At 43.7% G+C, this 15,938-nt stretch overlaps 1 protein-coding gene across 11 annotated transcripts in view; it reads left to right on the top strand.

Annotated features, from left to right (window-relative positions):
* RAD51C (RAD51 paralog C) overlaps window positions 1–15,938 on the top strand; it is a 45,540-nt gene that overhangs the window by 21,293 nt on the left and 8,309 nt on the right. For 10 of the 11 annotated variants that reach the window (XM_074019143.1, XM_074019146.1, XM_074019140.1 and 7 more), the window contains 2 exons: window positions 9,917–9,983; window positions 13,855–13,915. In XM_074019143.1, coding sequence (XP_073875244.1) covers window positions 9,917–9,983; window positions 13,855–13,915 — 128 coding nt within the window. The remainder of the gene's footprint in view (window positions 1–9,916; window positions 9,984–13,854; window positions 13,916–15,938) is intronic. The other variant, XM_074019148.1, reaches the window with a different exon arrangement.

Here is a 15,938-nt window from a genome sequence, read left to right as displayed (position 1 = left end):
GGCCAGGCACAGCAGCTCACGTCTGTAATCCCAGCACTTTGGGAGACTGAGGTGGGTGGATCATGAGGTCAGGAGTTCGAGACCAGCCTGACCAACGTGGTGAAACCATCTCTACTAAAAATACAAAAATTAGTCAGGCTTGGTGGTGCGCACCTGTAATCCCAGCTACTCAGGCTGAGGCAAGAGAATTGTTTGAACCCAGAAGGCGGAGGTTGCAGTGAGCCGAGAGCGCACCACTGCACTCCAGCCTGGGTGAGAGAGTAAGACTCCGTCTCAAAGAAAAAACAAAAGAAAAATTTTAAGTTATGTATGCTTTTTGTAAAAAAAAAAAAGATCTAAACAATAAGAAATGTAGAAAGCGATTATTCATTACTCAGAGATGGTGTAAATATTGTTGTCTGGTGTAAATATTTTTGCAGAATTTACACATATACAAACTTACTTTTTATTTTATTTTATTTTTTTTTGAGACGGAGTCTCGCTTTGTCGCCCAGGCTGGAATGCAGTGGCACCATCTCGGCTTACTGCAAGCTCTGCCTCCTGGGTTCACACCATTCTCCTGCCTCAGCCTCCGAGTAGCTGGGACTACAGGCATGCACCACCAGGCCCGGCTAATTTTTTGTATTTTTAGTAGAGACGGGGTTTCACCGTGTTAGCCAGGACGGTCTCAATCTTCTGACCTCGTGATCCTCCCGCCTCGGCCTCCCAAAGTGCTGGGATTACAGGCGTGAGCCACCGCGCCCGTCCCACAAACTTACTTTTTAGAAAATGAGGTCATAGACCAGGCGTGGTAGCTCAGGCCTGTAATCCCAGCACTTTGGGAGGCTGAGGCAGGTGGATCATGACGTCAGGAGATCAAGACTGTCCTGGCTAACACGGTGAAACCCCGTCTCTACTAAAAATACAAAAAATTAGCCGGGTGTGGTGGTGGGCACCTGTAATTTCAGTTACTTGGGAGGCTGAGGCAGGAGAATGGCATGAACCTGGGAGGCAGAGCTTGCAGTGTTCTGAGATCGCGCCACTGCACTCCAGCCTGGGCGACAGAGCAAGACTCCATCTCAAAAAAAAAAGAAAAAGAGGTCATGCCACTGCAGTGGCTTAGGCCTGTAATCCCAGCACTTGGGGAGGCCAAGGTGGGAGGATCACTTGAGCCCATGAATTTGAGACCAGCCTGGGAAATATAGTGAGACCTCATTGCTACAAATTTAAAAAAAAATGTTAGCCAAGCATAGTGGCACGCACCCATAGTCCTAGCTACTTGAGAGGCTGAGGTGGGAGGAGGATTGCTTGAGGCTGGGAGGCAAAGGTTGCAGTGAGCTGAGATCGCACCACTGCATTCCAGCCTAGGCAGCAGAGCAAGACCCTGTCTTCAAAAACACAAAAAGAAATGAAAATGAGGTCATATTATACATGCTATTGTGCAAAGCAGTTTTCTGTTTTTCACTTAATATATTGTGAACATCTTTCCACGTACACTACTTTTTTTCTTCTATGTACACTAATAAGTCTGCTTTGCGCTAATAACTGCATAGTATTTTGTTGTTTGACTGTAGCATAGGTTTTTTTTGTATTTGTATTTGTTTTGGGGTTTTTTTTTTTTTTTTTTTGAGACGGAGTCTCGCTCTGTCGCCCAGGCTGGAGTGCAGTGGCGCGATCTCGGCTCACTGCAAGCTCTGCCTCCTGGGTTTACGCCATTCTCCTGCCTCAGCCTCCTGAGTAGCTGGGACTACAGGCGCCCGCCACCGCGCCCGGCTAATTTTTTGTATTTTTAGTAGAGACGGGGTTTCACCGTGGTCTCGATCTCCTGACCTTGTGATCCGCCCGCCTCGGCCTCCCAAAGTGCTGGGATTACAGGCGTGAGCCACCGCGCCCGGCTGGGTTTTTTTTTTGAAACAGAGTCTCGCTCTGTCACCCAGGCTAGAGTGCAGTGGCATGATCTTGGTTCACTGTAGCCTCAATCTCCTGGGCTTAAGCAATCCTTTCACTTCAGCCTCCTGAGTAACTGAGACTACAGGCACACACCACCACACCCAGTCATTTTTAAAATTTTTTGTAGAGGCTGGGTGTGGAAGCTCACACCTGTAACCCCGCCACTATGGGAGGCCGGGGCGAGCAGATCACTTGAGGTCAGGAGTTCAAGACCAGCCTGGCCAACATGTTGAAACCTTGTCTCTACTAATAATACCAAAATTAGCTGGACATGGTGGTGCTTACCTGTAGTCCTAGCTACTTGGGAGGCTGAGGCAGGAGAATCACTTGAACTCAGGAGGTGGAGGTTGCAGTGAGCCAAGATCATACCATTGCACTCCAGCTGGGGAGACACAGTGAGACTCTATCTCCAAAATAAATAAATAAATAAGTTTTTTGTAGAGATGAGGTCCCACTATGTTGCCTAGGCTGTTCTTGAACTCCTGGGCTTAAGGGATCCTCCTGCTTCAACCTTCCCTAGGCATGAGCCACTGTGCACAGCCTGTAGTGTAGTTTTTTTAACCACCTCCTTATTGATTGTCTCTTTTTTTTTTTTCCTGTTTTAGACAGAGTCTTCCTCTGTCACCCAGGTTGGAGTACAGCGTCACACTCTTGGCTCACTGCAGTCTCCCCCTCCCAGGTTCAAGAGCTTCTCATTCCACAGTCTCCCGAATAGCTGGGATTACAGGCATGCACCACCACACCTGGCTGGTTTTTGTATTTTTAGTAGAGGTGGGGTTTCACCATGTTGGCCAGGCTGGTCTCAAACTCCTGGCCTCAAGTGATCCACCCTCCTCTGCCTCCCAAAGTGCTGGGATTACAGGCATGAGCCACCACACCTAGCCTAGAATAAATTTCTTAAAGTGAAAATATTAAGCCAAAGGAATAGATTTTTGAACATTTTGTTTTATATTATAAAATTACCCTCAGAAACTATGCTCCAAAGTATGTCTCTACGGCAATGAATGGGAACTCTTGTTTTCCCATATCTTTACCAACTTTGGGTACCAGTCGTTTAATTTATTTATGTCTTTGAAATGGAGTCTTGCTCTGTTGCCCCGGTTGGAGTGCTGTGGCTCGATCTCGGCTTACTGCAACCTGTGCCTCCTGGGTTCAAGAGATTCTCCTGCCTCAGCCTCCTGGGTAGCTGGGACTACAGGCGCCTGCCACCATGCCTGGCTAATTTTTTATATTTTTAGTAGAAACGGGTTTCACCGTGTTAGCCAGAATGGTCTGAATCTCCTGACCTGGTGATCCGCCCGCCTTGGCCTCCCAAAGTGCTGGGATTATAGGCGTGAGCCACCACGCCCCGCCAGGTACTAGTCTTTTAAATCTTTGCCAAATCGATATAGGGAAAGTCCTTTAAAAATATGTTTTTTTTGGCCGGGCGCGGTGGCTCAAGCCTGTAATCCCAGCACTTTGGGAGGCCGAGATGGGTGGATCACGAGGTCAGGAGATCGAGAGACGATCCCGGCTAACATGGTGAAACCCCGTCTCTACTAAAAAATACAAAAAAATAGCCGGGCGAGGTGGCGGGCGCCTGTAGTCCCAGCTACTCGGGAGGCTGAGGCAGGAGAATGGCCTAAACCCGGGAGGCGGAGCTTGCAGTGAGCTGAGATCCGGCCACTGCACTCCAGCCTGGGTGACAGAGCAAGACTCCGTCTCAAAAAAAAAAAAAAAAAACATATATATATATATATATATATATATATATATGTTTTTTTTATTATTGGCATAATTTTTTAAACAGCTTTAATGACATAATCCATATACTATAAAATTCATCCTTGCAACATGTACAATTCAGTGATTTTCAGTGTATCCACAGAGTTTTGCAAACATCACCACTGTATAATTTTAGAATATTTCCATCACCCCAAAAAAGAAACCACCTCACAATGAATTTCAGAATATTTAGTGTTTGCTCCTTGACTCACTTTTCAAATCTCATGCAAATTTTTCTTATGGTCAACTATAACTTTGTACCCTATGGAGAAAGTAATTCTGGTTCTGGGAAACTCACAGTTCCAGATTTTAAAAAAAAAAAAAAACCCTCTTTTCGACTGGGCGCAATGGTTCACCCCTGTAATTCCAGCACTTTGGGAGGCCAAGGTGGGTGGATCACCTGAGGTCAGGAGTTTGCAACCTGCCTGGCCAACGTGGTGAAACCCTTTCTCTACTAAAACTACAAAAAAATTAGCCGGTTGTGGTGGTGGGTGCCCACGTACTACTCAGCTACTCTGGAGGCTGAGGCAGGAAAATCGCTTGAAACTGGGAGGCGGAGGTTGCAGCGAGCCAAGACGGCGCCATTGCACTCCAGCTTGGACAACAAGAGTGAAACTCTTGTCTCAAAAAAAACCAAAACCTTTTTCATTAACTGTCATTCTCCATTCTACCCTCCCTCAGTCCCTCATAACCATTAGTATGCTTTGTGTTTCTGTGAATTTGTCTTTTCTTGACATTTTATATAAGCAGATCAGACAGTATGTGGCCTTTTATGTCTGACTTCTTTCACTTAACATGTTTTCAAGGTTTATCTGTATTTTAGCACCTATCAATGTCTTTTTAATGACTGAATAATTTTGCATTTTATGGATATATCACATTTTGTTTATCTGTTCATTGGTTGAAGGACATTGGATGGCAGAAATATTTTTAAAGCTCTGAAGTTCATAATTGCTTTTTTTTTTTTTTGAGACGGAGTCTCGCTCTGCCGCCCAGGCTGGAGTGCAGTGGCCGGATCTCAGCTCACTGCAAGCTCCGCCTCCCAGGTTCACGCCATTCTCCTGCCTCAGCCTCCCCAGTAGCTGGGACTACAGGCGCCCGCCACCTCGCCCGGCTATTTTTTTGTATTTTTTAGTAGAGACGGGGTTTCACCGTGTCAGCCAGGATGGTCTCGATCTCCTGACCTCGTGATCCGCCCGCCTCGGCCTCCCAAAGTGCTGGGATTACAGGCTTGAGCCACCGTGCCCGGCCTGAAGTTCATAATTTCAAGTGATTGTTACTTTACGTTTTAAATTTTTGGCCCGGTATGGTGGCTCACTCTTGTAATCACAGCACTTTGGGAGGCCGAGCTGGGTGGATCACCTGAGGTCAGGAGTTCGAGACCAGCCTGGCCAACATAGTGAAACCCTGTCTTTACTAAAAATACAAAATTTAGCCAAGCCTGGTGGCGGGCACCTGAAATCCTAGCTACTTAGGAGGCTGAGGCAGGAAAATCACTTGAACCCAGGAGGCAGAGGTTGCAGTGAGCCGAGGTTGTGCTACTGCACTTGAGCCTGGGCAACAGAGCAAGACTCTGTCTTAAAAAAAAAAAAAAAAAAAAAAACACTATTTTTTAGAAGCTTGGCATAATCACATAATAATTTTCAGTTGTATCACGGAGGCCAATCGTTTTGCAAAAGTAATATAATTACTATATAAATATTTGCTAATAATCGGAAATTCTAATTTTGGTAGGTTGAATACCTGGTAAATCAGTAGTTTGATTTATATTTTCCTGAAGGTACATAATGGGTAAACTACTCTGTCTAAACCAGCACTGTCCAGTAGATCTGATGGAAAGATGAAAATGTACAGTCTAGTACAGTAGCTGCATGACTGTTCAGCACTTGAAATATAGCTAATACTACTGAGCTGCTGACTTTATAGTTTTAATTTAACTTATTTATTTATTTCTTTCTTGAGATGGAGTCTCACTCTCTCGCCCAGGCTGGAGTACAGTGGCACCATCTTGGCTCACTGCAGCCTCCTCTCAGGTTCATGCGATTCTCCTGCCTCAGCCTCCCGAGTAGCTGGGACTACAGGTGCTTGCCATCACGCCCGGCTAACTTTTTGTATTTTTAGTTGAGACGGGGTTTCACTGTGTTAGCCAGCATGGCTTCGATATCCTGACCTTGTGATCTGCCCGCCTCAGCCTCCCAAAGTGCTGGAATTACAGGCATAAACCACCACGCCTGGCCTCTAATTTACCTTTTTTTTTTGAGATTGAGTCTCGCTCTGTCGCCCAGGCTGGAGTGCAGTGGTGGAGTGCAGTGGTGCGATCTCAGCTCACTACAAGCTCTGCCTCCTGGGTTCACACCATTCTTCTGCCTCAGCCTCCCGAGTAGCTGGGACTATAGGCACATGCCACCACGCCTGGCTAATTTTTTGTATTTTTAGTAGAGACGGGGTTTCACCGTATTAGCCAGGATGGTCTCGATCTCCTGATCTCATGATCTGCCCACCTCGGCTCCCAAAGTGTTGGGATTACAGGCGTGAGCCACCACACCCGGCTAATTTAACTTTTATTTATTTTTATTTTTTTTTTTTTATTTATTTATTTTTTTGAGACGGAGTCTCGCTCTGTCGCCCAGGCTGGAGTGCAGTGGCGCGATCTCAGCTCACTGCAAGCTCCGCCTCCCGGGTTCACGCCATTCTCCTGCCTCAGCCTCCCGAGTAGCTGGGACTACAGGCGCCCACAACCGCGCCCGGCTAATTTTTTGTATTTTTAGTAGAGACAGGGTTTCACCGTGGTCTCGATCTCCTGACCTTGTGATCCGCCTGCCTCGGCCTCCCAAAGTGCTGGGATTACAGGCGTGAGCCACCGCGCCCGGCTAATTTAACTTTTAAAAGCTACATGTGGGCCAGGCACAGTGGCTCATGCCTATAATCCCAGCACTTTGGGAGGCCAAGGTGGGAGGATCACTTGAGGCCAGGAGTTCAAGGTTAGTCTGGGCAACATAGCCAAACCCTGTCTCTACAAATAATTTAAAAATTAGTTAGGCATGGTGGTGCTTGCCTATAGTTCTAGCTACTAGGGAAGCTGAGGCAGGAAGATTGTTTGAGCCCAGGACTTCAAGGCTGCAGTAAGCTATGATTGTGTCGTTGCACCCCAGCCTGGGTGACAGAGTGAGACCCCATTTCAATTTTTTTTTTTTTTTTTTTTTTTTTTTTGAGACGGAGTCTCGCTCTGCCGCCCAGGCTGGAGTGCAGTGGCCAGATCTCAGCTCACTGCAAACTCCGCCTCCTGGGTTCCCGCCATTCTCCTGCCTTAGCCTCCCGAGTAGCTGGGACTACAGGCGCCCGCCACTGTGCCCGGCTAGTTTTTTGTATTTTTTAGTAGAGACGGGGTTTCACCATGTTAGCCAGGATGGTCTCGATCTCCTGACCTCGTGATCCGCCCGTCTCGGCCTCCCAAAGTGCTGGGATTACAGGCTTGAGCCACTGCGCCCGGCGAGACCCCATTTCTAAAAAATACTCTTAAGAAAAGCTGCCGGCCGGGTGTGGTGGCTCATGCCTTTAATCCTACCACTTTGGGAGGCCGAGGTGGGCAGATCACCTGAGGTCGGGAGTTCAAGATCAGCCTGACCAACATGGAGAAACCCCACCTCTACTAAAAATACAAACTTAACCAGGCGTGGTGGCTCACACCTGTAATCCCAGCTACTCAGGAGGCTGAGGCAGGGGAATCACTTGAACCCAGGAGGCGGAGGTTGCAGTGAGCCAAGATCATGCCATTGTACTCCAGCCTGAGCAACAGAATGAGACCTTGTCTCAAAAAAAAAAAAGAAAGAAAAGCTTCCAATTTAAATTCCTGCTTAGCTTTTTCTAAGGTGCCTAGTGAGAGGTAACAAATGGAGAATGCCCTGTGGCATGTAAGGGGAGGGGAACTGGAAGAAAATCTTGTCATTCACTTGGTTTCTAATTGAGATCTAGGTGGATCACAGATTTCTCCTTTGTGGCCGGACAGAAATGTTAGGGTGTTACCACTGCAATGGGAACAGCCAAACAACCTTTTGTTTCTTTCTCAGTTTTCTTTTTCTTTTTCTTTTTCTTTTTCTTTTTTTTTGCGATGGAGTCTTGCTCTCGTTGCCCAGGCTGGAGTGCAGTGGTACAGTCTTGGCTCACTGCAACCTCTGCCTCCTGGATTTAAGCGATTCTCATGCCTCAGCCTCCCAAGTAGCTGGGGTTACAGGTGCCTGCCCCAATGTCCGGCTAATTTTTTGTGTTTTTGGTAGAGATGGGGTATCGCCATGTTGGCCAGACTGGTCTCGAACTCCTGACCTCAGGTGATCTGCCTGCCTTGGCCTCCCAAAGTGCTGGAATTATAGGCCTGAGCCACCGCTCCTGGGCTGTTTTTCAGTTTTCTTATGTAAAATACTCATTTTCAGAGCAGACACCTTTTTCTTACTGCTTTTCAAAGAATTTCGTTATCAGTTTTAGTTTCCAATATTAACTCTTTTTTCTGGAGGGAAGATATGTATTAGAAGAGTATATAAAGTAACCATTTCTGGAGATTTTTGGGTGGAAAGATAACAGATCTGACTTCTATGTTAAGTCAACCTTAAACACTTTTGTTTTCCTTGCTTTTATTTAAAATTACTGTCTTTCAAAACCTGGAACCTTTTTTGTAGGTCAGTATTTATACAAAGAGAATTAGCAATATGAAACCTGGAGGGCCATCTGTGAGTTGCAAAGCAACACCTGTGGCTGTTACTAGCCAACTAGCATAATCATAATTTGGAGTCATTTGACCTGACTACTAGGATTTTTTTTTTTCCTAGTTCATCTACTTATATTGTACTTTTTAAAATGAGTTTTAAGTCTCTTCTCATAATTTGTTGCCTCAGTTTCCTTTTTTCCTATAAAATTATAAACAGTAATACTATATTTGCCTCCTTCCTAAAAGTATAAAAACTGAGGTATTTATTAAGGATTTCATATTCCTTTCAATAAAAATATTCTAGGGAGGCAATAATGATAAAGAACATGGACTCAGGCCAGGCACAGTGACTCATGCTTATAATCCCAGCCCTTTGGGAGGCTGAGGTGGGTGGATCACTTGAGGTCAGGAGTTCTAGAACAGGCTGGCCAACATATTAAAACCCCGTCTTTACTAAAAATGCAAAAATTAGCCAGGCATGGTGGCAGGCACCTGTAATCGTAGCTACTTGGGAGGCTGAGGCAGGAGAATTGCTTGAACCTGGGAGGTGGAGATTGAAGTGAGCTGAGATCGCACCATTGCACTCCAGTCTGGGCAACAGAGCGAGACTCAATCTTTCTTTTTTGAGACAAGGTCTTACTTGTTCGCCAGGCTGGAGTACGGTGACAGGATCATGGCTCACTGCTGCCTCAACCTCCTGGGCTCAAGCAATTCTCTTACCTCAGCCTCCTGAGTAACTGGGACTACAGTTGTGCACCACCATGCCCAGCTAATTTTTTTAAAAGTTTTTTATAGGTCAAGTACAGTGGCTTATGCCTGTAATCCCAGCACTTTGGGAGGCTGAGGCAGGAGGATTGTGTGAGTCCAGGAGTTCAGAGTTCAAGATCAGCCTGGGTAACACAGCAAGACCCTGTGTCTTTAAAAAAAAAAAAAAGTTTTATGAGCTAGATTTGGCAAACACCTTTAGTCCCAGCTATTCAAGAGGCTGAGGTGGGAAGATCATGTGAGTCTAGGACTTCAAGGACAACCTGGGCAACATAGCAAGACCTCATCTCTAAAGTATGAAAATAAAATATTTTATGATCAGTAGAATCATATTTTCAGATAACTCCATCTTTTTATGAGTATATTTTAAAAATTTTTTATCAGAAAAATTTGTATTACTTAAATGGCTGTCTGTAATAGGTAGATTATTTTCAGATTACTAAAATCACAAGACTGTTTACTTGATTAATTATTTATGTATGTATTTATTTATTTATTTAGTGAGACAGAGTTTCGCTCTTTTGTTCAGGCTGGAGTGAAGTGGACTGATCTTGGCTCACAGCAACCTCTGCCTGCCCCAGGTTCAAGTTATTCTCCTGCCTCAGCCTCCCGAGTAGCTGGGATTACAGGTGCATGCCACCATGCCTGGCTAATTTTTGTATTTTTAGTAGAGATGGGGTTTCACAATCTTGGCCGGGCTGGTCTACTTGATAATTTTTAAGGAGACTCACCTAATTTTCTTACATTTTGTTTTTGTAGGTAATTTTAACCAATCAGATGACAACAAAGATTGATAAAAATCAGGCCTTGCTCGTTCCTGCATTAGGTGGGTAATTAATCAGATAAACATTTTAGTTAATCACAGTTTTTCTTATCTCTTTCGTTTGATTTTCCAGATAAACATTTTAGTTAATCACAGTTTTTCTTATTTCTTTCATTTGATTCTCATTGAATACTATAGCTTCATGAAAGCAGACTGTATTTGTCTTGTTCACTGGTTAATCTTAGCACTAAGCACAGTACCCTTAAATACTGGCTGTTCCTTTTAGTTATTTAACATTTATTGAGTGGCCAGACACAGCCTCTCACACCTGTAATCCCAACACCTTGGGAGGCCGAGGCGGATCACTTGAGACCAGGAGTTCAAGACTGGCCTGGTCAACATGGTGAAACCCTGTCTCTCCTAAAAATACAAAAAATTAGCCGGACATGGTGGCGCACACTTGTAATCCCCCCTACTTGGGAGGCTGAGGAATGAGAATTGCTTGAACCTGGGAGGCACAGGCTGCAGTGTGCTGGGATCGTGCCACTGCACTCCAACCTGGGGGACAGAGTAAGACTCTTAAAAAAGTGCGTATCTACTGTCTGGCAACTATAGTGTCAAAATTCTTGCCCCCAGGGAGTTCACAGTGTTAGAGAGAAGGAAGGGTGAATACACTTAAATACAAATCACATTACAGTGAATATCGTGGTTTTGTTAGAATGCAATGCTTCAAGGTTTATTTCCACTAAAATCTTAAAGAGTATTCTACCAGAGTTTTGGCCAGGCACGGTGGCTTATGCCTGTAATCCCAGCACTTTGGGAGGCCGAGGTAGGTGGATCACCTGAGCTCGGGAGTTTGAGACCAGCCTGACCAACATGGAGAACTCAGTCTCTACTAAAAATACAAAATTAGCTGGGTGCGGTGGCACATTCCTGTGATCCCAGCTACTCGGGAGGCTGAGGCAGGAGAAGCGCTTGAACCTGGGAGGCAGAGGTTGCAGTAAGCTGAGATTGCGCCATTGCACTCCAGCCTGGGCAACAAGAGCAAAACTCTGTCTCAAAAAAAAAAGTTTCTGCCCTGGACTAGTTTTCAACTAATGGCATAGATCATTCTATAAACAGATAATGTCGTAAAGGTTACAATAGAAAGGTACAGGGTACTGTACAAAGGACAGATTCTAACCTGGCCCAGGTGAGCAGGATGAAAAGGAGGAAGGTTAGGGAAGGGAGTGTAATAGTCTCATGTTTCTTCCACCTCTTTTTGTCACTTTCTATCACCCATTTAATTAAGAGCTTCCTAATGTTTGGATCCACTCAGGGGTAATCAAACTCAGCCTTTCTCAAACTCATTCTTTCAGCACGCCATGATAAATCAGAAAGCAAATTTATAAATTTAGTGAGAATTACAATTGTCAAACAGTGAAATTTATGTTTTCTAGTCAGTTTATTTTCTTCCCAGATACCAGAAAGTTGGGAAAGCAGGGGTTCAGAGTTGGTGAGCAGAGAAGCAAATAAATGGAAATGGATGCCCTCAGGAATGTTATGCTTAAGTTGTAATAATTCTGATGCCGACCTTACTTTACTAGCAGAACACCCTTTATCTTGGATATTGCTAGGATATTGTTCAATATAACTTTCAGTTATGATAGAAATGTTCTATGTCTGTGCTCTTCAGTGCAGTAGCCCTTGCTACATGTGGCTATTGAGGCATTTAAAATGTGGCTAGTGCAGCTGTGGAATGGAATGTTTAATTGAATTTTACTTAAATTTAAATTGCCACATGTGGCAAGTGACTGCCCTGTTGTACAGTGCAGCACTGGATAAACATAACTCCTGTGTTCTAGACTTCAGTCCCACTATTAGCTTTCTGTTTTTGACAGTGTTTGCTGGTATGATAGGTCACTGCTCATTTTACATTACTATCAGTTTAGTTTCCTTTATATTTAAGAGGCTCCCTAATCCCTTAAAGAGATTTAAAAATCAATGTAGACCACTTCTGTGTGAAAATAAGATGGCTGAATTTGCTGTGATTGGAATTAGAAACCGGACCTCTCTTTGCTAGTTCTGGAATTTGGCCAGGATGCACATCAAAATCTCATTCCTACCCTCCTGATTTGTTTTTTTTTTTTTTTTTTTTTTGAGACGGAGTCTCGCTGTGTCGCCCAGGCTGGACTGCAGTGGCCGGATCTCAGCTCACTGCAAGCTCTGCCTCCCGGGTTTTTACGCCATTCTCCTGCCTCAGCCTCCCGAGTAGCTGGGACTACAGGCGCCCGCCACCTCGCCCGGCTAGTTTTTTGTATTTTTTAGTAGAGACGGGGTTTCACCGTGTTAGCCAGGATGGTCTCGAACTCCTGACCTCGTGATCCGCCCGTCTCGGCCTCCCAAAGTGCTGGGATTACAGGCTTGAGCCACCGCGCCCGGCTGATTTGTTTCATACAAACTTTGTTGCTGTGTCTGTTCTTTGGTCTTCTATTGCTATGTCTCAGCTTTAGATTCTGTGTCTTGCGTAGAAATGGATCATCAGAATGCAACAGGCAGAAGACTTAGAAGTGCAAATCAGTAGGGTAATGACAAACCCTTTGAGCTGAGTGGGACTGAGAAGTAACCTAACATATAACCTATTTACCATGAAGATTTTCAGTGCTGGACACGTAAATTGCTGAGTTCAACTGCCCTCTTTGCCCTCCAAATCCAGCATAAAAGCAAATGGTGATCTCAGGGCAGTTTCACACCTAATATGACTAATAATAAAAGTCTTGTATTTCAGGAGCTCAGTTTGTCCAATCCTGAGCCCATCATCTCTACCTCACAAATTATATCCACCTTTTCATTTCCTTGCACTATGTCTACATGATACGATAGTACTCCCAAGCACCATTGCTTAAATCTTGAGTTACACCTAATGCTTTTTTTGGGTCTTTTTTTCTTTTTAATGTGAAATAGAATATACAAATGAAAATGTGTATTTAGAAGAGCAATAATAAATGTCCAGGTGCCCATTGCTTGACAAATGGAACATTACCACACCCCAGGAACCTCGTGTACTCTCCCCCAAAGAGGCAACCACTGTCCTGAATTTTGTATAATTGTCACCTAGCTTTTATAGATTTTACTGTCTGTATATCCCCAACAGTCGCTTATTTATAGCTTTTATATAAATAGAATTATACTGTATATGACTGACAACTTTTGCTCATTATTATTTTTGGATTCATCCATGTTGTTGTATGACAGTGTAGTTCATTTCCATGACATGAATATGCCACAACTTAATTACATATTCTGTTGATGTCAAAAAAAAAAAAAAGAATATTTTACCAGAGTTTTACTTTTCTTCTGGAGGTCAGAAATATGTTAGGCTTGGCCGGGCGCGGTGGCTCAAGCCTGTAATCCCAGCACTTTGGGAGGCCGAGACGGGCGGATCACGAGGTCAGGAGATCGAGACCATCCTGGCTAACACAATGAAACCCCGTCTCCACTAAAAATACAAAAAAATTAGCCGGGCATGGTGGCGGCGCCTGTAGTCCCAGCTACTCGGGAGGCTGAGGCAGGAGAATGGCGGGAACCCGGGAGGCGGAGCTTGCAGTGAGCCGAGATCGCGCCACTGCACTCCAGCCTGGGCGACAGAGCGAGACTCCACCTCAAAAAAAAAAAAAGAAATATGTTAGGCTTGATGATATGGAAAATTGACACACATATGGACTCAGACAATAAAGTTTTCTAAAAGCAAATAGAGAATAATGATTTGCATTATTTCCCTAGATTGGTAAAAATCTTGTAATCTCAGGATATTACTCATTTTCCAGGTTTTTTGAAAGCAAGTAAACTTTTGTTATGTTAAATAAAGTAAGATTATGTTTGATCAGAGGGGTTCTGAGAAATGTATAACCAAGTCAGTAAGGCAATATACAGTTATTATGTTCTTTACTCTTAGGGGAAAGTTGGGGACATGCTGCTACAATACGGCTAATCTTTCATTGGGACCGAAAGCAAAGGTCAGTATAGAAACAAGTTAATAATTCTGAATATTGGGTTAATTACACTGAATGAACACTTACAGATTTCTTAGAGCTAGTCCTGTGGATGAGATATACAATGACCCATGAAGTAACACTTTTGTTGCCTTGTCTGATATCACCTAGAGCAAACATAGAAATGTGCTGTTATTACTGCATATTTAGCTACATAGGAAATTCTCTGGAATATTTAAATGATGGGGCGCATGCACCCGAAATGAGTAGGTGGCCAAGGAATGCCATTTTCTAAAGCTCTTTGAAATAATTTATTAGCCATGTAGAAGGAGGTGAGTACTCTGTGTTCCTGAAAGAGATTGAAAAAAAAGAACAAAATCAGGACAAAAGGAAAATTGTTGAGGTTAGCTTTAAAATTAATTTATTTGGAACATACAATGGTTTTTCTTAGTTCCTTAGTGTATTTCTTGTATAAAATTGTGTCTTTTTTTTCATTTTGTATTTTGCTCTCCGGCTTTTATTATCCAGTTACCTGCATTTCACAAGTATTGTTCTTTAAAAGTATGGCAGCATGAAATCTTTGTATTTGTTTTTAAAGCTGCTGAGCAAGTGAACAAACCAGCTTTTATTTTCTTGAAAATAGGCCATTGAAAGCAGTGAAGTCTTTTCTATACTTCTAGAAAATGTCAGATTTATACTAGCCTCTCTGCTTTGTGATTAATTGGTATAACCTAGAGGTCTTGGTTTGGAAATGCTCTAATAAAGGGAGAAATTAAAAGGCATGCGGGTAAAGATGGAATAAAGGGTCACTTAAATACATATTGGGCCTAGCCAGTGAAATCGTCTATTTTTTAATCTATATTTCTTTGTTGTTTTACAAACTGAAAAAAATCTTGCCTGACCAAGTTAGGTTTTGCAGACCCGAAGCTCATAACAGAATCGATTACACTTCTGTATGTATCTTTTGCAACTGATCGTGCAGTTTGTGTCTTCTTTAAAAATGGTATTTGCGAAGAGCTCAGGTAACGTTTTTTTCCCCACAATACATAGTGCTTTACTATTGACTGTCTCCCCCTAATTTAAACAAATTTTTTACTTTAAACCAATATGTCTGGTAAATCCTCCCCCTAATTTTTTTTCTATGATCACAATTTGAGATAGTTCCCCTAGTTTTGTAAGTTACGTGGCTGTATACTAGAGCCACAAAAGGAGTTCTTTTCTTGGCACCAAACCTTATTGTAAAGATTTGGCAACAGTTCTCCAGCTGAGAGTCTTTTGAACATATTGTTTATACTTTCCCAGTTTTAGGTTATTCTGTAAAGCACATTCCATCATTTATTTTTTCATAGGAATTACGCCTGAGCTAGTATACAGTAGTCTTCTTCAGACTATAATTAAATATTCACTAATAAAATGCATTTAAGAAGAAAAATAGGCCGGGCGCGGTGGCTCAAGCCTGTAATCCCAGTACTTTGGGAGGCCGAGACGGGCGGATCACAAGGTCAGGAGATCGAGACCATCCTGGCTAACACGGCGAAACCCCGTCTCTACTAAAAACACAAAAAATTAGCCGGGCGAGGTGGCGGCGCCTGTGGTCCCAGCTACTCGGGAGGCTGAGGCAGGAGAATGGCGGGAACCCGGGAGGCGGAGCTTGCAGTGAGCTGAGATCTGGCCACTGCACTCCAGCCTGGGCGACAGAGCGAGACTCCGTCTCAAAAAAAAAAAAAAAAAAAAAAAAAAAGAAGAAAAATAATAGGAGCAGAGCAAGATATTTCATCTTTTTATGAACTCATCAGGAGGAAAACTTTGACTTCTTTGTCAAGTTCTAGAAGTTAGCATTGATAAGGTACCCAAGAGATCAGAAAATCTTGCTTACCATGAGTTAACCTTTTATGAATTCACCTTCTTACAAATCCTTCCCAAGAAATTAGAAAATAAAATACATGGCCGGACGCAGTGGGTCACACCTGTAATCCGAGCACTTTGGGAGGCTGAGGTAGGTGGATCATGAGGTCAGGAGATCAAGACCATCCTGGCCAACGTGGTG

The sequence above is a fragment of the Macaca fascicularis genome, chromosome 16 (genome assembly GCF_037993035.2).
Source record: "Macaca fascicularis isolate 582-1 chromosome 16, T2T-MFA8v1.1".
Lineage (NCBI taxonomy): Eukaryota > Metazoa > Chordata > Mammalia > Primates > Cercopithecidae > Macaca > Macaca fascicularis.
The sequence above is the reverse complement of the archived record's forward strand: the minus strand, read 5'-3'. Positions and strand labels throughout refer to the sequence as shown.